The 23431-nt window shown below is 36.6% G+C and overlaps 1 protein-coding gene across 2 annotated transcripts in view; it reads right to left on the reverse strand.

The window, feature by feature from the left end:
- Window positions 1–23431, reverse strand: part of UNC5C (unc-5 netrin receptor C) — a 397240-nt gene that overhangs the window by 172029 nt on the left and 201780 nt on the right. For both annotated transcript variants that reach the window (XM_070452160.1, XM_070452159.1), the window contains exon 2: window positions 3843–4064. In XM_070452160.1, the coding sequence (XP_070308261.1) occupies window positions 3843–4064 (222 nt within the window). The remainder of the gene's footprint in view (window positions 1–3842; window positions 4065–23431) is intronic.

The following is a 23431-nucleotide window of genomic DNA, read 5'->3' on the forward strand; positions in this document are numbered from 1 at the left end:
CCTTTATCAACACTGTACACTAACAACTGTTCTGATTTTGACAACATTTTCTTATATGTGCATTTACCACTTACATTTCTTTTCCTATAACTCCATCTTTAAACTCGCCTCAATTTTATTGGGATACATATCATTTCCTTAAAAATATTTTAAGAGCTAGTAGTATATTAACTAAATTAACCCTTTGATTAGTATATATCTCTCCCTTGGTTTTTGTGGTTTTCTTGCTTTATGTAAATTTAATAATGTTTAATTTTTTATAAAATAATGCTTTCTTATAAGGCCTCTGGATTTTCTCTTCATTAGAAAAGCTTTGATCACCACTGAAACCAAACAACCAATAAATAAATTACCAGAATTTTCTCCTAGTGATGATGGTGATGACTACAATGACAACAATGATGATGATGTTAACCCTAACATCCAGAATTTATTTTATTCTAAAGAATGAGCTAGAACTCAAGCTTTATTTATTTACTTATTTATATTTTACTTTTCCAACTGCCTACCTTGTGCATTTAGAAATTATTGCCATCACAGTATAAAATGCCTTAGATGTTTATTTCCTGATTTCTATTTTGGGTCCATTAATCTGTGTGTCTTATTCTCTGTGTGTGTGTCTTATCAAACTTCTTTAGCCTCATGACACAGTTAAAAAGAGCTGGTATCTCTTTATTGTGCCACTATTTCAGAATTTTTCCAGTTATTTTCACAAATTATTTTTCACACAATGCTGATGACTTTATGGATTCATTAATTTTTTCCCAATTATTTTCATTAGTTGGAGGCTAATTACAATATTCATTTATAATAGCAAACATTTAAAACTATTGTCTTTTTATCTAGGAACAAGACATGTCTTTCCACTTATTCAAGTCATTGTATTTTGGTCTCTGAGGAGATTTTAATCTCTTTCTAAAATTCTCCAAGTTTTTGATAGTTTTGTATCTACATTTTTACATTGTTATTGTAAATGATATATTTTAGCTTAATATAATTTGAATTGACTATACTTATAAAAGTTGATGGGTTATGTATATCTTTTATCAGCCACTTCTCTATATTTTCTTAATGGTTTTCAATTTTTTTTCCTTTGAAACTGCATAAGTTTTCTAGATCTACAAAATCATATTTGTCCAAATGATCATTTTCAACTATTTAGTTATTTATCTTATCTAATTGCATTGGCTAGTCTGTTAAGAACAACACCAAATGACCGCCCGGGGGGCTCAGTGGTAAAGAATTCACCTACCAAGCAGGAGAAGGAAGAGACTTGGGCTTAATCCTTGAATGGGGAAGATCCTCTGGAAGAGGAAATGGCAACCCACTCCAGTATTCTTGCCTTGGAAATCCCATGGACAGATGAACTTGGAGAGCTACAGTCCATGCGGTCACAGAGAGCAGGACACGACTGAGCATGCACACATGAATTATGTTACGAACAATATCAAAAGATACTAGTATCTGTGGGTATATCTCTCTTTTCCTATATTTAAAGGTAATGCACTCTCCTGGATGCTAGCTATCCTGTATAGTTTTGGATGAAAAGGAAAAACAACAAAAAAGCATTCCATTCCAAATATGAATACTATGCAAGTATTAAGGCTGCCAAATCTTTCCTCGGCTCTAATCTATCCCATCCTGAATTTGAATGAAAACATACCATATATTTTCATTTATAGTTGCTTTAAGATGTATTTTTAATCATTGGTATAGGCAATATTAATTAATTTTCTGTGGAGGTAAAAATATAATGCTTTATGAAAAGGAACTGTCTTTTAAAAAAATACACATAAACACACATAACCAAAAGAGTATGAGGCTGCTAGACTTGTTCAGTATCAGAGCAATTTTGTTTTTATTTATAATCTTCCTATAAAAGCATATTCATTAATCTAGTAAAGAAAAGCCTAAGTATGTTTATGGCTCTCATTTTAGTTTTGTGATTTTATTTCTTTTTCCTCTTACTATTAAAATCTGTGTTTGAAATCTTTACAAATAAATGGGCTGAAACAAATAAAACTCAATTCTCTTGAGATTTTGAAGACATCTGGTGGAGCTATTTACTGAGTAATTAGACCAAGAGGTGTAATAGACCAATTCCCTGAAGGAAGAGACCATATAGCTGGATACTCAGTTATTTCTACAGTCATCAGCTTGCATGCAGTGAGCATACTGACTCACAAACTGACAATTATGTGGAGCTGCCACCTAATTTTCTAAGACCACTTGTGTTATATAAGTATATGTCTCACAAGCTTTTTCTTTTTTAAAAGATGCCTCTTCTCAGGCTTCTCATGGTCTATGTTCAACCACCTAATATCTCTTAGTTGTTAGAGACACTGAACAAAGATTTCCTTCAAATGCTGGTCACTGCTTGCCCCTCATTAACCAACCTTTGGATACAAACACGAATTAATTACAACTGAATTTTGAAAACATGTATTCATTTTGTTACATAGAGATATTTATGAAAGAAAATGAAGATATTTAAATGCTTCCACTCATCATATTTGTCACAATTTAGTTTGGAAATATTGATCAACAAAATCTTAATTATTAAAATGTATGTCTTAATATTATTTAAAAAATCACAAATCTGGAAGGGATGTGAAAATTCAGAGTGTTATTTTCCCTGCTGGAGAGCAAAAACTCTTGAACCACTGCAGAAATATATATATTCTCTAGTTTGAAACAACTCTAGGGGTTTCCACAACTCTCTTAAGTTACCTATTGTGGAATAAGAAATTTCTATCAAGAAAGTTCCCTTTATAGCCAATGTAAATCCTACAGTTGATTAAGATCTACTCCATCGTCTCTTTGGTTTTAGTATTTTGCTATTAAGAATGATATTTACAAAGTAATAAAGTCAGGGTTTTAACAATGTGAGAAGCAAATATACTCTAATCAAGATCTACCGCTTTTCTTTGTGGAACACCCGATATAACTTTTCTCAATCACCCTGAATTTAACTTCAGCGAAGAGTTAGGTAATTAGGATTCATCTTCAGATGTAAGTTAGATACAAATAGTTTGAATCTACAACGTCTACAAATTGTTTAAAAATATATAAGGGGAAACTACGCATGGGAATTAACACTTGACAATCATGTAAACAAGTACTGCTGCTGCTAAGTCGCTTCAGTCGTGTCCAACTCTGTGCGACCCTATGGACAGCAGCCCACCAGCCTCCTCTGTCCACGGGATTCTCCAAGCAAGAATACTGGAGTGGGCTGGTAAACAAGCACAATTTATCCTTAATTGAAAACATTCCTCGATCCCAGGATATTTAGGCCTGACACCAGACTTGATAACACAAGTGAAATTCAAAGGCATCTTTCACTAAGGTATTTATTTACCATAATTCAGTTTATTCACTCTCATTATTTCTTAAGTATAAAGTAAAAGTGAAAGTCACTCATTTGTGTCTGACTCTTTGTGAGCCCATGGACTATAGAACACAGGTTCCTCTGTCTATGGAATTCTCCAGGCCAGAATACTGAAGTGGGGAGCCATTCCAGTCTCCAGGATATCTTCCCAAACCAGGGATCAAACCCAAGGCTCCCGCATTGCAGGCAGATTCTTTACTATCTGGGCCATCAAGGAAGTCCTCTTAAGTATAAACCATGCCTTAAATCTAAAGGGTTCAACAGGAATCAAGTCAAGATTTATTCATCACATTTTACTTTGCAATACAGGGAATGATATCACCAAATCTTAACCAAACTGCCTTAAAATTTTTTACCAAAGGATAATCATTGTACTTTCAATTTCAATAATTGACAACACATCAAAGTAGTAAGTGAATCCTAAACAGCAGTGCAAATGCAATGGAAAACTCACCAGAAGTTTCATCTACTCTCTCATCTACTATGTGGTCCTTCTGATGAACCCATTCACTATTGCACTTGAAGTAGATCTGGGTGGCAGGGCTGGCTTTACAATACAGGTTCACAGGCTTATTCTTCACAATATAAGCTTCTTCAGGCTCAATAAGGAAATGTGGCAGAGGTTCAGGTGGGTCAGATGGAAAGGTTTCTGGGAGTTCATGAAAAAAGTCATCATCTGGTAAAACAAGAAAATGAAAAATGTTTAGAACTTTGCAGCCATTTGTCTTTCACTTGCTATTTGTTCAAAAATAATAAAACCGTGGGTAATCGTTAGTCATATCCATTTCGCCTGCCTTCATTAATCAAGGTATACAGAAGACTTGCATGTACTTCAAGAGGCATCACACCTAAACAATAAGATGCTTAGGAATCACTTTCTAGGAACTTGAAATCAGCTGTGTCTAGCTTGAGTTGAACAGTATAGGAACATTGACCCTTCAACTGGGCGTGTGCGAGTGTCCACTGGATGACATTTTGACATCTACGGGCTGAAACCTCCACCCTCAGATCCTGCTAAGTGCCTTCATTTTTGAATAAACAGAGGCCTGAGCTGAGTTACACCTGTGTAGAACAGTTAACTGCACCTTTTTCCAGTCCCCTTTCCCCAAGCTCCCCAGGCTCCCCATGCCTTAGACAACCCTGCTTCTTTATTCTTTACTTCATAGCTACCTCTAGATGGCGCTAGTGGTAAAGAACCTGCCTGCCAATGCAGGAGATGCTGGAGACAAAGGTTTGATCCCTGGGTCAGAAAGATCCCCTGGAGAAGGGCATGACAACCTGCTGCAGTATTAATGCCTGGGAAATCCCAAGGACATGAGAGCCTGGTGGGCTACAGTCCATAGGGTCGCAAAGAGTTGGACACAACTGAAGCAACTTAGCATGCATGCATAAATACTCTGAACCCTTGCCTTTGGAGAGGTGGTTCTGAGACTTGCTCCTTGATATCCTTACTTAGCTGCTCTCTTTCTTGAAAACCTAGGCAGCTCTGCATTTTGGCTTGCTGTATATTGGGCAAAACAAACCTGGTCTGATAACAGTAATGATTCGTAAATCATCTAATTAAGTACTTTGAGTGCCTGCTATTAAACAAGCAATATGTTAGGTCTAGTGACTAGTTGTTTAAGGATTTAGATGATTATTCTTATTTTTACACATGGCAAAACACAATATCTAGGGTGATAATTATCTTGCCCTGAGAACACAGGTAACAAATGGCAGAGCTGGGATCAAAGCCCAGGTTTGTTTCCCTCACAAACTGTGATCTTCCCAACATAGCACTACCCCTCCCACTACACAATGTTACCCTTGAGAGCTGACAAAACCAGGAGCAACTTCATAAGAAAAGCTTATTTGAAAAGTGCAAGACTCTTGTGTGTGTGTGTGTGTATTCAGTCCTTAAGTTGTGCACTACTCTTTGTGACCCCATAGACTGTAGCCAAGCTCCTCTGTCCATGGGATTATCCTGGCAAGAATACTGGAGTGGGTTGCCATTTCCTCCTTCAGGGGATCCTCCTGATCCAGGGATCAAACCCACGTCTCCTGTGTTGGCAGGTGGATTCTTTTCCACTTGAGCCACCTGCCTCTTAGGTTAAGCCTTGAATCCTATGCAAGGAGCTTAGAATACTAGAAATATGAATTAAAGATCTTTAAGTTCAGATTCAAGTCTGTCAAATATTTTCAAAAGATGCCACTTCATGATATATTCATTCACTTAACCAAAAATATTTATTGAATTAATTATTAATTTTAACTTTTAATTATAAATTACTATTGACTCAGAATTATTCTCAACACCAGAAATATACATGATAACGTCAAGTCAACCAACAGTATTAATAGTTCCACAGTAAAACCTAGAGTTTAGAAATGCTGTTTAGTCTTATTTGGAGACTATATCTCAAATACCATAAGAGTTATATGATTAGTCACACTTATTCTCATTAGAATATTAATAATATTAGAGTATTAACATGAACAACAAAAGCCTCATTTTTTTATACACTGAAATTTATCAAACATACTGCTCCTACTTGCTGTTCCAATACCACTGAAAAACAAAACCCCAAGACTGTCACAGATACTTACACAATTTGAGGTATATTTTCCTTTAACTTGGTTTCTGCATGATTCCAAATAAAAAATAGAAATGAATAAAAGTGCCTCTAGAAACCCTATTATTATACTTCACAAAACACAAAGGAATCTAATACACTACATTTCAGTTACCCCTGATAATTTTCTTCTTAGGAAGGATAGTGGAGAACAAAACTATTATTAACTTCCTATGTTGACTAAGCACCCTAGGCTAATAAATGTAAGTTAAAACTCTGAGGCCCAAATTAAAAGCTTTTACGAGTTCTTTAAAAGTATGTATTGCCGTTGTTCAGTCGCTAGGTCATGTCCCACTCTTTACGACCCCATCAACTGCAGCATGCCAGGCTTCCCTGTCCTTCACTATCTTCCTGAGTTTGCTCAAAAAAAAAAAAAACCACATAAGCAGCAAATATCGATTATGGTGTCGGTAGTTAAACAATGATTGCTAAGACATTATCTCGGAAGTCATTTCATCGCTTATTCAGTTGTTTCCCTGTTTGGGGAGATAGCCATCGGTGAAGGGGACAATTGTCCACTAAGAAACTTGGCCTGGGGCTTTTCCATCTAGGTCATGTGATCGCAGTCAATTAGTCATGACATCTAGTCTCTACTAATTTTGGAGAAGGCAATGGCAACCCACTCCAGTACTCTTGCTAGAAAATTTCATGGACAGAAGAGCCTGGTAGGCTGCAGTCCATGGGGTCGCTAGGAGTCGGACACGACCTGAGCGACTTCACGTTCCCTTTTCACTTTCATGCATTGGAGAAGGAAATGGCAGCCCACTCCAGTGTTCTTGCCTGGAGAATCCCAGGGACGGGGGAGCCTGGTGGGCTGCCGTCTATGGGGTCGCACAGGGTCGGACACGACTGAAGCGACTTGGCAGCAGCGGCGAATCTACTAATTTGTTCTGCAGTCAAAACTGGCTTTACCTGCATCACAGACAAAACTAGCTTTCAAAACCACTCCACAATTATAAATGACTGACCCTGCAATGTTTCCTGTCTCTAACTTGTTTTCTGACTTTACTTCCTTAGGATACTTTCTTCTGACAAGGCATCATTTCTGGTTTTTCAATTGTTGGACATCAAGGACCCAAACTGTCAGCTTCCTCCAGAATAACCTCATTTCCATCAACTTCAGCTTCTTTAGTCAATGTGCAAGAACACTCAAGAGTGCCGAAATAAACACAGTGCAGAAAGAACAGGGAACTGAGGTATTGACAGACCCATCAGGGTGCAGCTGATGTCTTGAAGGCCTTATTCCATTTTTTGTTGTTTTTCTCTTCTGAAGCACTTACTGATAGATGTAATGATGGACCATGCCGATGATCAATAATGCGCCACAAAATATAAGACTCAAATTCTGTAAAATGTTAACTGCTGTTTTCCATTATTACTCACAAAGGCAGACGGTAACTCAATTTTTTAACTATTTGTGTATATTTATACATACAACATGTGCATGTATTCCACAATAATATATTTATTCAAGTAAGAAAAATGTAAAAAGCCTTTTTTTCAGTCATTGTTCTAGAAGATAAGACTTGTTCCTTTAGAAGGAATGATGATTGTAAGATACCAGGTGATTGTATGCCACCTTACCTTATTCAGTAATGTAGCAAAAGTAGTTACATATTTACATCCTACAGAAAGATAGAGAAGGACTAAAAATTGATTACCCTGCCTAGCCAATTGGAGAAGGCAATGGCAACCCACTCCAGTATTCTTGCCTGGAGAATCCCGTGGACAGAGGAGCCTGGTGGGCTGCTGTCCATGGGGTCGAACAAAATCGGACAGGACTGAAGCGACTTAGCAGCAGCAGCAGCCTAGCCAATACATACATCTCTTCATTCTCCACTTCATCTCTGACTACAGTCAAGTTCAAATGTGGATAAAATGACATGAACTGCTTTATTGATTTAAAAAAAATCATCTGATTATTTTATTGTAAACTACTGTGAAGCTTGATGGACTAGTCCGAGAAAAAGTCACACATATGTTTTCAAGGCAAACAGGGCTCTGTTAAGTGTGGGGAAAAACCAGTAATGATTTGATGTATTTAGAAAATGTATGAACAAACTAATTTTGAATTTCCTTAATTTTGAATTTTAAAACATAGATGATCACTACAAGGAAAGAGAAATAATTCTATGTCTCAGTTTGAGGCTTCATAAATTATTAATTTTTCAAGGTGTCTATTAAATAACAATATATAACTTATTAAGAAATTATTTCTATCATTTAAAATGTTTTCATCATAACTCCAATGTTTCTTTAATACATCATTCTAGTCTATGTATGAACCCCATTCTTAAATTTGATCAAGAGAGATGCCTTAACTAATCACAGCATATTAGTTGATTAATATTTCTTGTGCTACAGATACAGTATATTTAAGTCCATGCCCTAGATTAACTCACATCAGGCAATATGGTACATCACTTCTAGTACTTAATTTGGGTTTAAGAATGACATTTATATAGGTAATTTTCAAGACCCTGAGTCAGTAAGATATACATAGTAAAACAGATAAGACAAAATGCAACTATACTGATTATCAGTGGGCTCGCTGTTTAGAAACCCTTTCTTTCATCATTTGCAACAGATGGCCTGGGTACCATGCCCAGCTGTGGAAAATGTCCCAGAAAACAGCTCACCCACCATCAGGTTAAGCATGCTAAGAGAAAACTTTCTTTGCTCTAGACAAAAAATGGTAAGTGTCAGCATTGATTTCCAGATATAGTAGTATTACATAAATTGCCTTTTAATGAAATTTTATCTCCTATTTTTGCTAGAGTAATTAAAAAAAAATCAAACAAGCAAGTCAATTCTCTTCAATCAAGATTTATAAAGAAAAATGGCTGAGTATTTAAATATCCAGCATGGTTATATCTATGTGTATTTAACAAGGAAAAAGTGATCATCTCCAAATGTGTATTTAATAAGGAAAAATGTGTATTTAATAAGGAAAAAAAATATCATCTGCAAGTGTTCACCTACAAATTCCTCTTCATGAGCATTTTTGCTCTTCACACTATAAATCTGCCTCTCACATATGGAGAAATCTACTTTCCAATTTTGGCAACCAGAGTTATCCAACTATTTCCAATTTTCAAAGCAGAAATATATAACAAATTCTTAACACTAGTATGAAAGTTTTTTGAAGACAGAGTCTACTGTTGTTTTTATTTTCCATAAGTCTAGTATAGTATCAGGTACTTATAGAAGGTCAACAAAATGCTCACACTAATGTGACTTTGAGCATTCTTAACAGATCCACAAGGTATTTTAGAGTTTAGGGTGCCTCAAATTCATTTACAAATATAAGGTGTCATAAAAATAGCAAAATCTACAGACTGGACTGGCTATCAAATTTGTGTGGCCCAGTGCAGAATGACAATTTGGGGATCCTTTGTATAAAAATGTATTAAGTACCATACTGTCCTCGGGAGCTGGCCTCTAGCCGCGACCCTTGGTTGGATGCATGAGATAAGTGCTCGGGCCTGGTGCACTGGGAAGAGCCAGAGGGAGGTGGAAGGGGGGATCGGGATGGGGAATACATGTAAATCCATGGCTGATTCATGTCAATGTATGACAAAAACCACTACAATATTGTAAAGTAATTAACCTCCAACAATAAAAATAAATGGAAAAAATGTATTAAGAATTCTGAGATGCTTACAGCAGGGTATTAAACAAAGCATAGGCGTTGTGTGACAGCACAGGTCACATACCACGAAGGTGGCGCTGTCTATAAATACCGTTTAGTTGAGTGTTTCACATCATGTGAAGTCTGAGGATTAAAATTGCATCCTACTTAGTGGATATCCACTTTAGAACTTATCTGGTATTTCCCAGCTTCTTATAGTGATCAGATATTTTCTAGAAGAAGAGATGGCTTTTCAGACTGAGAAACTCAGGTACCAATCAATTCTCTAAGCAAGTGTGTCTGCAGTGGTGTTCAAGGGAAAGTGTGTGATTGTATCTGTTACTGGATTTCCCTTTGATGCATTCCAGTGCCCACCCAAACGCCTGATCCAAAACAAATACAATTCCTGTCACACCGAGGTTAACATTTTTAGGGCACTGGAGGTAACGTGAGAATAATAAACAAGGTTTGAGATTCTACCTTGAACTGGTAGGCTGTTTACTGAGATCATTTCCTAGCATGCAATTCACCTTACTGCACAAATAAGCCAGCTTTTTGATAGTAGTATTAAAGTCATGCTGCAAAAGTTGAAGCTATAAGAGAACAATTAGATTTTTCAGCCAGCTAGAGCAATGAGTGCATCCTCTTACCACTTTATTTCTTAATATAAATATCCAAAGAGCCTCCTGAAGTCTTCAGGGAGATAATGGGAACTCGATTTGTGAATAGCAACTTCAGGCTGTGAAGCTATTTCTGACAACGGACTACAGTTATCCTAAGTCATTACATATAAAGGCACATTCCAGATGCTGATACTGTCCACATTACGCTATTTGGACAAACTGACTTAATTAAATAGCTAAACAATTTTTCTAGATGTAGTTCATTCAAATTAACAAAGAAAAATTTCCAAATATGGTTTTATTCTGTTCGTTGAGTTCAGTATTAAAGATATACTGCCTTTTTGATTCACATTTAACATTATTTTTCATTTTACCCTCCCTAACACATGATATAATTTTCCACTTTCTACCATTATTCAACAATGATATTACCACTTTCATTTCAATATCAGGTAAATCTCAGTATTCCTTTTCTGTTATCTCATATAGCCTTTTGTTCTTTCATTTATATACAAGAAGAGAAAGCTTTGCACCATGTATTATTTTTATAGACTTTCATTCCACCTAATTTTTGACAGGAAAATATTATGCTACGAACATCAATCTAGGAAGCTTTAGGTTTCTGGTTTTATTGCTATATATCAAGCTTTAATTTTCATGAACTTAATACATATGCTTCTATATTTCTAAATCATAAGACTTAAGCTATTATTGCTTATATCATAAAATATAGGACTATTATCTCTTTGTCTGAGACCTGGAGCATAGTCTTTTGAAATGGAATTTACTTCCAAATGATTCAAGAGCAATTTAAAATGAATGACTGCAAAGCTAATTTTATCTGCATTTGGCTGCCCATCCATCAGAGAGATAATTCATGATATATTACAACAAAAGGCAACTGGAATTAACTATTTGAATGAGACTTTGGCTTATTTTTAATATTTTGATTAAAATATCCTTTCAAAGACAAAGACTATGACTTATATTACAAGTAACATATTGGATTCATCATTTAAATTTTAGTGGAATATATAATGCCTTAAATGTATTGGACAATTTGAAAGTACTGCATGATTTCTAACTCTAAAAGAAAAAAACTTTTTTTCTGCATTTAAGGAAATAATTTCCAAATAATCCCCATACATTATTAATAGTGACATGAAGTCGTATGCTATTTGACATGCACTTAGCTGTGAAAGAGAGGCACCTACTTCTGCCCCAGTTTAAGCCTTATAATTTCTGACTTTTGCTAATATAAAATCCTAAGTGCTTTCCTGCCTACAGTCTCTACTTTGCCATGTGTTCTATACATCATGCTCTTAGAAAAGTTTGCTCCCTTCTTCAAATAATTTAATCAATGCAATGTAAAGTATGATAGTAAGTTTCTTTTTGCTTATCACATTAGCTAAAATATACTGAATGATTGATGAGGTTTTGAGGAAATGTGTATTTGCATATACTGGCTATAGTGTAAATTGGTATCACAGTAGAGAGTATATGACAATACAAACAAAAATTAAATCTATACACCCAAATAGGTTATCCCACTTCTTTGAATCCCTGTTTCAGACATAATGGCATCAAAATATAAATGTATACAAAGATGTTCACTGCAGCATTGTTTATTAAACAAATAAATGATACACTGCAACAAAATGCAGCTGAAATTAACTATTTAAATGAGTCTGAGAAAAACTCAACAACAAACTAAGGAATGATCAGATAATTATTAATGATATATCCATCCAGGAGAACACTATTTCATCAATAAAAATAAAGAGGCAAATTTGTATGTATTAAATTAGAAGGATATCCATTATTCACTAGGAAAATTAAACAACGTTTCAGCCAATCTGTACAGAGTGATGCAACTTTTGTTAAAGAAGACAGAGAAGAAGGAATGAAAGGAGAGAGGGCAGAAAGAGAGGTGTGTGTGTGTCTGTGTGTGTGTGTGTGTGTGTGTGTGTGTGTGTGTGTAGATGGCTGCATCAATTTTCAAATTAAAAGGCATTAAGCCATAAATGATCCATTACCTCAAAACACATGATTATTGCCTATCAATATACATAGTAATTTAATTTTCCACTGTAATTAAATAAAAATACATTCGAAAGATTAAAAAAAAAAGGCAAGTATGATGTTGTGCAACCGTCACCAAAAAAAACAAAAAACAAAAAACAAAACAAAAAAACAAACAAACAAAAAAAATAAATCACAAGAGAAAGTGTAAAGCAAAGCCTAGAAGCCAAAGCTCAAAAATATTAACAGTAAATACTTCTTGGGGAGAAGAATCAGAGAGCTTTAGGGGGAATTTTTTTCCTCTATTTGGAGTGGATTTTTCACATGCTAGATTATGGAGGATTTCTATTTTTTAATGTGTTTTTGAGTTTTTATTTAAATTAAGAAAAGGAGAAATTAGATAATTCCACGTGCAACCTACTGCTTCTGCCTAGAATAACCAGTATCAGTTTCTTCACTACATTAAACCTTCCCAAATTAATGCTACTGCCTCCATAAAGCCTTATGTGATGTCTCCACTAATACCTGTGTTCAAAGATCACATTACTTGTACCTGTACAGCATTTAATTTATTCTGACTAGTTATATCTCATTTTTCACTTATAGTCCATTGTCCTAATTTCTTCATCTGTGTGACCTCTGACTTTAAGATAGTTTACTATATTTCTCAAAATTTGCTCAAAAAATACTTGTGGATTATCTTCTATATGCTAGGGCTGTCCTAGCTGTTATAGTCAAGCTGCATTCTATCTCTCAATGAAATCTTTTGTCTTATAAAATGAGATAATGAAATAAAAGATACTTAAATTTATGATAATCTGAATTATAATAAAAATTGGCCAATTAGTTTGGTTATGTAAATAACATGTTTATAATTCATCAATATTTGACTTTCACTTTAATGTGCTTATTAACTTTAGGATGTCAGAAAGGTTTGCCAACACAATTAGAAACTTAATGGGCTTCCTCGGTGGTTCAGATGGCAAAGAATCCTCCTGCAATTCAGAGGCCCAAGTTTGATCCCTGGGTTGGGAAGATCCCCTGAAGAGGGGAATGACCACCTACTCCAGTATTCTGGCCTGGAGAATTCCATGGGCAGAGAAGCCTGGCAGGCTACAGTCCCTGGGTCACAAAGAGTTGGCCACGACAGAGCGACTAACACACAACAATATAGTGAATTAAGAAAAAGTTCTACCCATCCCCCTCCACGATAAGTTCTACTGTGTTCTCACTCGCCATTAATGGTTAGAGTTATAAATCCTGTACTATTATTTTGAACTTCAGGAATCTAATGAATAAAACAAGATCGCTCAAAAAAATATTATAGAAACTAAACAATTATCAATAGATAAATAAGACAACATAAATCTGAAGTTAATCCTTAAATTTTAATTTAACTAAAGGAATGACTCATGGTTTAAAATAATCCAATAAAGACTTGAAAATTTAACATTATATTCATATAGCACATATTTATTTCATTCCTGTTAAACTCTATGTGATGGTCAATTTTACAAGTCAAGATGCCAAGAATATATTCCCCAATTATTCAATCAAACACTAATCTAGGTGTTGCTGTGAAGATATTTTCTGGATGTGATTAAGCACAAAATTAGCTTCCTTGAGTAAGAGAAATAATCCTAGATAAAATGTGCGTGCTTGATTTCATCCATTGAGAGTCTAATAAGCAGCGCGAAGACTTCCCTAGCAACACCATGTTACTATTTGATTGAATAAGGGGACTGTAGCCTAGCCAGGCTGACACATAAAGCTGGCCATTACACTTCCCACAACTTTATCACCATCTCATTTCATAACTCTTACTCATTCTTCAGGTATCAAACACCCCTTCTTTGGAAGGCCATTCTGCTTCAAATACTGGACATAAACCCCTGATATCACCACCATTGCTCTCTACTCTTCTTGTCTATAGTTCTTCCTCACTAGAAGGGAAGTTCAAGGGTTAGGAAGAGTTTTTATCTTATTCATTTCCATATTACTGACATGTAGTCCAGTGACTGGTAAGAACTTCAGCTTTTTTTCCCCTTCCCATTTGAACTGTTCCTAAAGAAGTTCTATGAGATAGAAATATACAGGAATTACAAGAGAAGAAATCCTTGCACAAAATATAACAGAAGTGTACATATTTGAAAGGTGGTTCTTTAGTGTTTATAAGTACATATCCAGTTCCTGTATAAAAAAATTATATCTATCCTCTAAGCAACTGTAAATGTCATATATCATGAGGTGTGCATACCTTTGGACTAAATACATCCCCTCACTAATCAAAGTTGAATTTACAACGTTTTGTGAGTGGGAAATAACAGGCTACATCTGATTACAGTCTCTCTTCAACCCCTTGGCCTCATTTGACACTTGACTTCATTGCATCGCTCCCTCCTCTCTGAAACTTCCTCCTCTCTGGGGGACTGTGCAAGTAGCACTAGATTACTTCCCATTCTGCCTCTGTGACCTTTCTCTTCATTCTTTCCTGTTTGAATACAGAGAGATACTTTCCAAGTTTCCCTCCTTTAGTCTCTCCCTTGGGCGTCTCACCCACAACTCTGGCTACAATTATCAGATCATGTCACACACACAACCTTCTGCTCCACCCCCTCTGCTTCTTAAAACCCTTCAATGCCTTTGCATTGACTGAGAATGAAATCAGATTCTTTAGCAAGGCTGACAAGGACCCGTGTGCTCTGACTGCTGCCAGTCTCTATGTCTCCTTCCCAAGCCTCCTGGCCTTTCCTTGTCACGCTGGAGACAAGCCAACTGGTATTTACATCTCTGAACACACCAAACTCAGTTCCACTTGAGGTCATTTGCATTTGCTCTTTGTTTCTCTAGGAAAGATCTTTCACTTCCTTCTTGCCACTTAGGGTTCAGCTCAAAATGCCTCCTGGGCAAAGAGGGATTCTTGACTACCCAATCTCTATTTGATTTTCTTATTGTTACCAAGTCCAAGCTTGAATTGCTTGGTACAACAGACCAATGAATCAAGAGATCAGTTGTAAGTGCAAGAAACAGTGACTTTATTTGGAAAGAAGCCAACCAAGAAGATGGTGGACTTGTGTTCCAAACAACCATCTTGCCTGAGTTAGAAGTCAGGCATGGGAGGCTAACAGATAGCCTCCGGAAGGTAAGTGTTAATTATACCCTTCCTGCAGTCATTCACAGTTGGGCCTGGTTAGGATGTTTCCATTGAGCTAAACAAAGGTATTTTAGCTTAATATTCCTACCTGGGAGGATGAAGCGTTCCTGGAAATGGGCTATTATTTATACTTATGCTTATAGGCAACATCCCTTTAGTGATGAACTTTTAGTAGAATACAAATATTTTTCCCTGTTTCGTTATCTCCTATCACTATCTCAAATTAGTTTACCAAGTTAGTTGCTTATTTTCTTTGCCCTTCCCATAGAACTCCAAGCTTTATGAGATCAGAAGTTTCACTCTCTAACCTCAGCATCAAAATTAAACTTATCTTCCTTCTAAAACTAACTTCTTTTTTTTACTCAACTCCTTCTTATTTCTGACTATAATAGCCTCAAGTGAAGAGCCTAGAGTCCCATCTCCCCACTGAGTTGAACTCATCTATATGGATAAATAAGCAGAAGTCACTCGGCACTGTCTGACTCTTTGTGACTTCATGGACTACACAGCCCATGGAATTTTCCAGGCCAGAACATACTGGAGTGGGTAGCTATTCCCTGCTCCAGGGGATCTTCCTAAACCAGTGATTGAAGCCAGGTCTCCTGTATTACAGGCAGATTCTTTACCAGCTGAGCCACAGAGAAGCCCAAGAATAGTGGAGTGGGTAGCCTATCCCTTCTCCAGCAGATCTCCACAAGGGAAGCCCAAGAATAGTGGAGTGGGTAGCCTAACCCTTCTCCAGTGGATCTTCCTGGCCCAGGAATTGAATTGGGGTCTCTGGCATTGCAGACATTCTTTACCAGCTGAGCTACCAGGGAAGCCCCATCTAAATGTATAGTGCACAAAATCAGCTCTAAATTTTCTCACTCACCATCAACCTTTACTCCCCTTTGCAGCACCACTCAAGTTGAGGTCCTACCATTTTCCTGAGATTACTACAAGGTCCTTGTTACTGACTTGGCTTGCTCATGAACTTTTCTTTCTCAATACCATCTATACCACATCATTATATTACCATTTCTAAACAGAATATGAGATCATAACAGATTTTGCTGGAAACTTTCATTATTCAACAAAACATGACCCCAAATAAGCTGAATTTACCTCTTATTACCACCTTTCAGCTTAGTTAGGGAAAACATGGTGTGTGATGCTTGTGGTTGCAGAGAAGTAATTTGTTGCATAATTCAATATCCACATAATATCTGACAGCTGACCTATTTTCCAGAAGAGGAAATGGAGGCACAACTACTTCAGGAGTGACTTGCCTGAGATTGCACAGCTATTAAATGGAAGAAATGACCTCCCAGGCTAATACTGAAATTTCACAGCTCTGGTACACATTTTCTGATTATGTAAACTCCATGGCACTGCTTCAATCCCCCCTTCTAATTAAGTTTATTTGCTGTCTTCTTATTTTTGAGTTACTTCATGCTTATTGCTGATTAATGCTTGTTATTTTATTTTTTCTTAATTAAAAAGTTACAATACTTACAGATTTTAGTTGACAAAATTCTATAATAAACAAATAACAAAAAGGGAAAGTCACTCCTAAGCTCCATCCCACTCCCTGGACCTACCTACTATCGACACCAGTGTGTTTTATTCAGAATATTTCTCTATGCAGTTACTTTGGCAGGTGTGTGTGTGTGCGTAAATGTGTGTGGATACATGTCTGCATGCTCAGTCACTTCTGTCACACCCAACTCTGTGTGAACATAGGGACTGTAGCCCGCCAGGCCCCTCTGTCTATGGGACAAGAATGCTGGAGTAGGTTGCCATGCCCTCCATCAGGGGATCCTCCTGACCCAGGGACTGAATCTGTGTCTCCTGTGTCTCCGGCATTACGGGCAGATTCTTTACCCACGGAGCCATCTGGAAAGACTCATATGGATACATATATGGTGTTAAAAATACATTGGGATCATGCAGTACATGTTGCTCTGTGTTGACTACTGATTTCTATAGTAAATTTTCTGTTCCACTTGATCCATCACTTGTCAGGTGAGTGCCATGACATGTCTACTAAGTTTAGTATAAGCTAACAGCCAATGGGAAAAAAAGAAAAAAAGATGCAATTTAAGGATTTGGTAGTATTTGCATGACACTAAACTTTCTGCAGATGTTTTACCACAAAAACAAACAAGCATCACAAACTTTGCTAATGTCACTATTATCTTCAGCTTTGATATTTGAATTCTGGATCCGTATCTGTCTTTTTCAAAATCATAGTTTACACATGGCATGTGATTAAAAGTCACATTTCATAAAGTCTGCTTACTAAGTGAGGGTACTGATTATGTACCAATATATCCATTTTTTATCTTTTTTGATAGAGCAAGTGACATTCTTTCCAAATTTATTGTTTAAAATATAATATATCCATTATACCAAAGAAGATGGTAAGGGTAGGAATCACATCCAGCAAGATAAAGGGTTGGTTAATTTTTCACGTTTCACCTCTCCTGCCACTGGAAATCACAACACTTGACACTAGGTCACAAAATTATTAAACCTTAAAGGAGCAACACTTCCTTCTCCATGTGAGACCTCACTTCTCCTTGACACTTTACTCCTGAAATCCCTTTAGGCTCCTGGCCTTTTCTCCCTGCCTTTAACTCCCGTAACTAATTAAATTTGGACAAGTCTTTGGTGAAAATAGTTTTCCTTCAAAGTTATTCATTCAAAGTTCCCCTTAAGGCATTCTTTGTCACTTTAGCCCAGCCTGATATCTTTACACAAAGTTGAAAGAGGTGAGCTATTTTTATAAAATAAGAAATCTTTCAAAACCTAAATATACCTGACGTTTCAGATAAAGACTGTATTTTGATATAAGACAAATGCCTCAGCATTTCTAGATGTTTACAAGTAAACAAAAAGTTCCAAAGACTCCGGTCTTACTTTAAGACAGTTAAACTTTAAAAACTGTATTATTACACTTAGAAGTAGTTAACTGAGGGTCAATAATTAAATTCTTCAATAAAAACACCAACAGGTATAGTTGAACTTATTTCCAATTTCCAATAAGTTTGTTTTGGAAATCATACTGGACTGCAGAATTAAGTGGCATTTTTAATGTTGTTACCTATTTAGAAGACAAAAGTGAAGATCATATAAAAAAAGAGATTAAGATTGGGAACGTGGCTCAATTGGGAACTGCTCAATTATTTTCTCTGCTGAAATAAAATTAAAACTTGCCAAGTTGTGAATCACTTTAAACCTATTCCTATGTTTTACAAATAAGCAGAAAATATTACTTTAATTTTGTTTTACAATATAGAGATCAAGCATGTACCATTCATTGTTGATACAGGGTACTCAGTTCTAGGGCAAAAGACTGAATGAGATTTAATGATGGGCTCTACTACCACTTGCTTAAAGCCAGAGACTTTCCAAGAAGAGGTGAAGAAAGCTTTCTTCGTGAAACCATTTCCTACATTATTTAATAACACTACATCGATGTCTCCATTTTTAGCTACCCTGTGTCATGTGACTTTTCATAGTGAATTTGTTATATTTTCCATAGAAGAAAACCTAGGTTTTGAAAGTTTGAGCATGTTTCCTAAGACTATACATCCGTTTAATGGAAGAGCTAGGAAACGAATGCAGGTACTTCCAGCTTAATAAGTCTGAGTGCTGTGTAAGTGGTGCTGCCTCCCACAGTGTGAAAACTTATAACTTAGCAAGTCATTGTCCATAATTCTCTTATAGTACTACTCTTAGAAACAATATAGATACAATAAAAGGATAATAAACACTTATAAAGAACTTACAAATTCTGGGTACCCCCTAAGTACTTTAGATTTATTGCCTCCCTTAATTCGCACAACAGCACCATGGATAATGTAGTTATCTCTCCTGTAAAGATGGAAAAACAAAGGCACAGAGAAGCCAATTAACTCGCCCAAGATTCACACAACTAATAAATAGCAGAAATTTTCTTTAGCTGACACTCAGTATACAGTCTTAGAGAATCACCTGATGAATAATCAGTTCTGTGAAGTTTCTCCAGGAAATACCAACATCTATTTATTAGTTATAGGTCAAAATGAAATATACAGATGCTAATTTTTTCAATACATAATTTTATAATACTTATCTGCTAGTCTCTTCAGAGATTACAATGATATGTTCTTATTGTTCTGTTATTTGGTTTACTTTCTAACTTATTCAAATCTACTTATTTTTCATACTTCTATATTTAACTGCTTTAAATTACCTGTAAAAGCTGTGATGAACTATAAAGGAAAAAGATACCAAATCATTATCCACAACACTGACAGGAACAAAGAAACAGGGCAGTCTTGAATATGTGTAAGAAATTTGAAAGTTGTTTACCCTATAGAGTAAGATATAAGCACTGTTAAAATGATTGTGAAATAAGTAATAGTAAGCTAAGACAATTTGTAAAAAGATTATAAAGAAAATATTCTAAGACATGTAGTGCAACTCAAATGCAAAATTTCATAGCTTTTAGCTATTATTCTTGAGCCAGAAATCTTAACTTGCATTCTCCCCATCTACGAAGTGACTCTCCAGAATATATATATAATATATATAATGACTATGAACTAATTTAAACTGAGGCAGAGGAGGGATTGTAAAAAGGCAGAGGCATCGAAAACAGCTCTGACTTATTTTATTACAGGAGGTAGATTTCCTTGAACGGTATCCATTTTCCTTTTACCAAGGCCTCTGTTTCATCAAATCTCCAAAAGAGAAATAGGAGTTGACAATCTTTACAAATATAAGGGATGCAAACGATTTGTGGAGAGGAGGAATAACCAGGTTTCCTCACACCAAGGAGGTATTTTTATCAGAAATTCACTCATGCCTAGAAAATCTAGGTCTTTGAGCACATGCGGTTATTTTCAGAAAGGCATACCCTTTCTGTCTTCCACTTCAGTAAACTCAGGGAGTGAAAAGCCATTCTGTGAACGCAGCTAGCTCATTGACATTAGAGACATATCATTTTCCCAAAGTTTGAGAGAGCAATGGATTGATTTCAGGGTTCACAGTGGGGCAGGGTAAGATAGCACGGCTCACAGGGCTTTCGGAAACAATATAAATTCATAGACCTATTTCAAGGTTTCAGGAAGATGTGATAAACTACTGGATTGGGTTACACGTTTCCTCCAGCAGGGACTATTTTATCCACTCCTTCTAGATAAGTCAGGCTGATTTGTTGTTTTCATGCTCTGTTTTTCTTCAAATCTATTTAAATAAGCAGGTTGATTTCAGGGCAGACCCTCCCCCAAACTCCCTCTTCCTCTGTACGGGTTCAACTCAAGTTCTTGTGAAATCATTATCCTTCTCATCCCTTCCAGACTGACTGCTACAAAAAGTGAAGCAGAAAGTCAACAAAAACTAACTAGAATAAAATGTGGTTATCAAGGTTTTGCCGCTCTGTGCAAATGTGGATGCAGAATGATGCAGTATTTATGAAGATGTCTCCTATGCAGGGCAGCTGTGGGCGGTTCGGATGTCTGTGACTCTTTCAAACACACACAAATCCCTCAGGCCAATGTGCTACTTCACTTCCACCAAAATCAGAACCACATCCAAAGCAAAGCAAATCAAGTCCTTTCAATGGTTAGGAGAGGAGGGAAACAAGGAAGCTATCTGAACTTGTTTCTCTTGAAATCAATGAAAATACTACAGGGACAGTTTTCACTTGTATGATTTGTCAGGAAAATCAAGCTATCTTTTTTCATAAATTGGGAAATCAGGTTGAATCCTACTAAACCACAGACTCAAAAAATATTCTCATGATTCCCATTATCAATTTACCCATTTACAACTTGTGACTTTTCAGTATCTCAGAATACCATGTTGTAGGTCTAAAAATGCCCTTACTGTTAATTACCTACAAGCCTGAATCTTCACAGGAATGACTCAATGAATGACAAAAAAATGTGCAAGACACACTGGACTCAGTGTCAGAAGACTTACATTGCCAAGACATCGATCCCTTCTGAGCCTTAGTTTCATCACCTGTTAATGGAAGATATTATACTGAAAATGTGTAGTTTTTCTTTGCTCATCATCCATTTCCTCTTGTTTTGTGACAGAAATGTCTCCTACCCTCTCAGGCTATATAGGACTCCTCCAGCCCATCAGAGCATTCTGGTCCTATGACCACAATTACTGGTGTGAGATGAGCATGTGACCCAAGATAGTATCATCAAAATGAAATATGGGATTTTGTTGTCCTGGAAACAAATGGTTCCTGAAAGGACTGGGTGTTAGTGACCATCTTGATGTGCGACAGAAAGAGCCGGCTTGAATGGAGCCAACACAGAGAAAGGCAGAGCAGAGAGCTGTAGGGAGAATATGTTGAGATTATCACTCAGGTCAGTGGACTTGATTGCCACTGAAGTTAGATGGGTCTATTCTGGGTTTTTTTTTTAATGTGAACCACTAAATTCATTTTTTCTCTTTTGACTTAGACTTGTTTGATTTTATCTTCTTTCACTTGCATCCTAAAAATTCCTCACTGTTACAGTGTGAAGGCTGAGCTATATACTGATACACCGGTATGCTATACTGATACGAATAAGGTTTTCAAGAAACCTTTAGCTTTGTTTGAAAGCTAAAATCCTTGGCTTTATAAAATACATTTGCATTTTTGTCCAATTAAATGTATAAACTTTTTAAAAAGTTTCTTATGCCATGGGACTCTACCAGGGCTTGACAATATTAGGAATAAGAAATAAAACTAACCCAGGGGTTTATAGGCAAGTAGGGACACAAACAAGTGTTAAATCATTATAGGGTACTGTTAAAACGGTAAAAACCATGGACAATATAATATGTAGAAGTACTGTATTACACAGCTCTAGGGGACGCCATTCACACCCTAGCTTATGTTAAGTGTCTCCCTTGGAGTCATGGGCTTCCCAGGTGGTGCTAGTGGTAAAGAATCTACCCACCAATGCAGGAGACGTAGGAGGTACAAGAGAAGCAGGTTAGATCCCTGGGTGGGGAAGATTCCCTGGAGTAGGAAATGGCAACCCACTCCAGTATTCTTGCCTGGAAAATCCCATGGACAGAGGAGCCTGGCCGGCTACAGTCCATGGTGCCGCAAAGAGTCAGACACGACTGAGTGACTTGTGTTGTGGGTTACTGGAGTGATACATGGAAACCAAACTCAACTATACCTCTCTCAGTTGGTAGGCTGAGCCAGCTAAACACTTGCACTATCAAATATTTTCAATCTCTATAATGGCTCTTGGCTGTTGCATTTTTTAAATGACCTGATTACTGTCCACTATATTTGAGTTTTTAAGAATTTTTAAGGAGAGTTTCTGGCAGACAGCTGGCACCTCAGGTTTACCATTACATAAACCAGACACAAATCTCACTGGTCTTCCTTGGCTGTGCTATCATTTGTTAGTGATCAGTTGGCAGAAGCACCACTAAATCAAGCATCTGCAAACATTAAATGTCGCATTTCAGGATTACAGAGGTCTTTGGGCAGTGGGAGATTCATTGAACATCAGATTAATTATTTGGCAAAACAAGTGGAGCTTTTATGACTCAAAGGTCATTTAAACAACACACTTTCACACTGTTGCCTCAGCGATAATACTTCATTTTAAGTGGCAAAATCAAACTATAAGTAAATTAGTACCCAAATTAATCCAACAGCTGTGTGTTTTGATAGTGATTAATATGCACTGTATAAAAGAGGCTTTGCTTCTCTCTTGTTCTCAGTCACAAAAGAGAGAGAGAAAAGTTCTTTGATGTAATGCCTCTTCTGAAGCAATGCCAAGGTAGTTCATTGTTTAGTCACCAAAAAAAAAAAAAAAACCACACTGAGAGATTCAGGGTAACGCTGCTGCTTCTCTTTTCTGGTGGAATAACAGCCACAGCTCCCCTGAAACCCTAGGTGAGCTTGCCTGATGACTCATTCCTGGAGTCAGACTGAGACTAGAGCACCTCTAGTTTATAGGGCAAAACAGCTCCAGCCCCTGGGCTGGGGTGGACTGCTTTTCTTAG

This window comes from Odocoileus virginianus, chromosome 21 (genome assembly GCF_023699985.2).
Source record: "Odocoileus virginianus isolate 20LAN1187 ecotype Illinois chromosome 21, Ovbor_1.2, whole genome shotgun sequence".
Classification (NCBI taxonomy): Eukaryota; Metazoa; Chordata; class Mammalia; order Artiodactyla; family Cervidae; genus Odocoileus; species Odocoileus virginianus.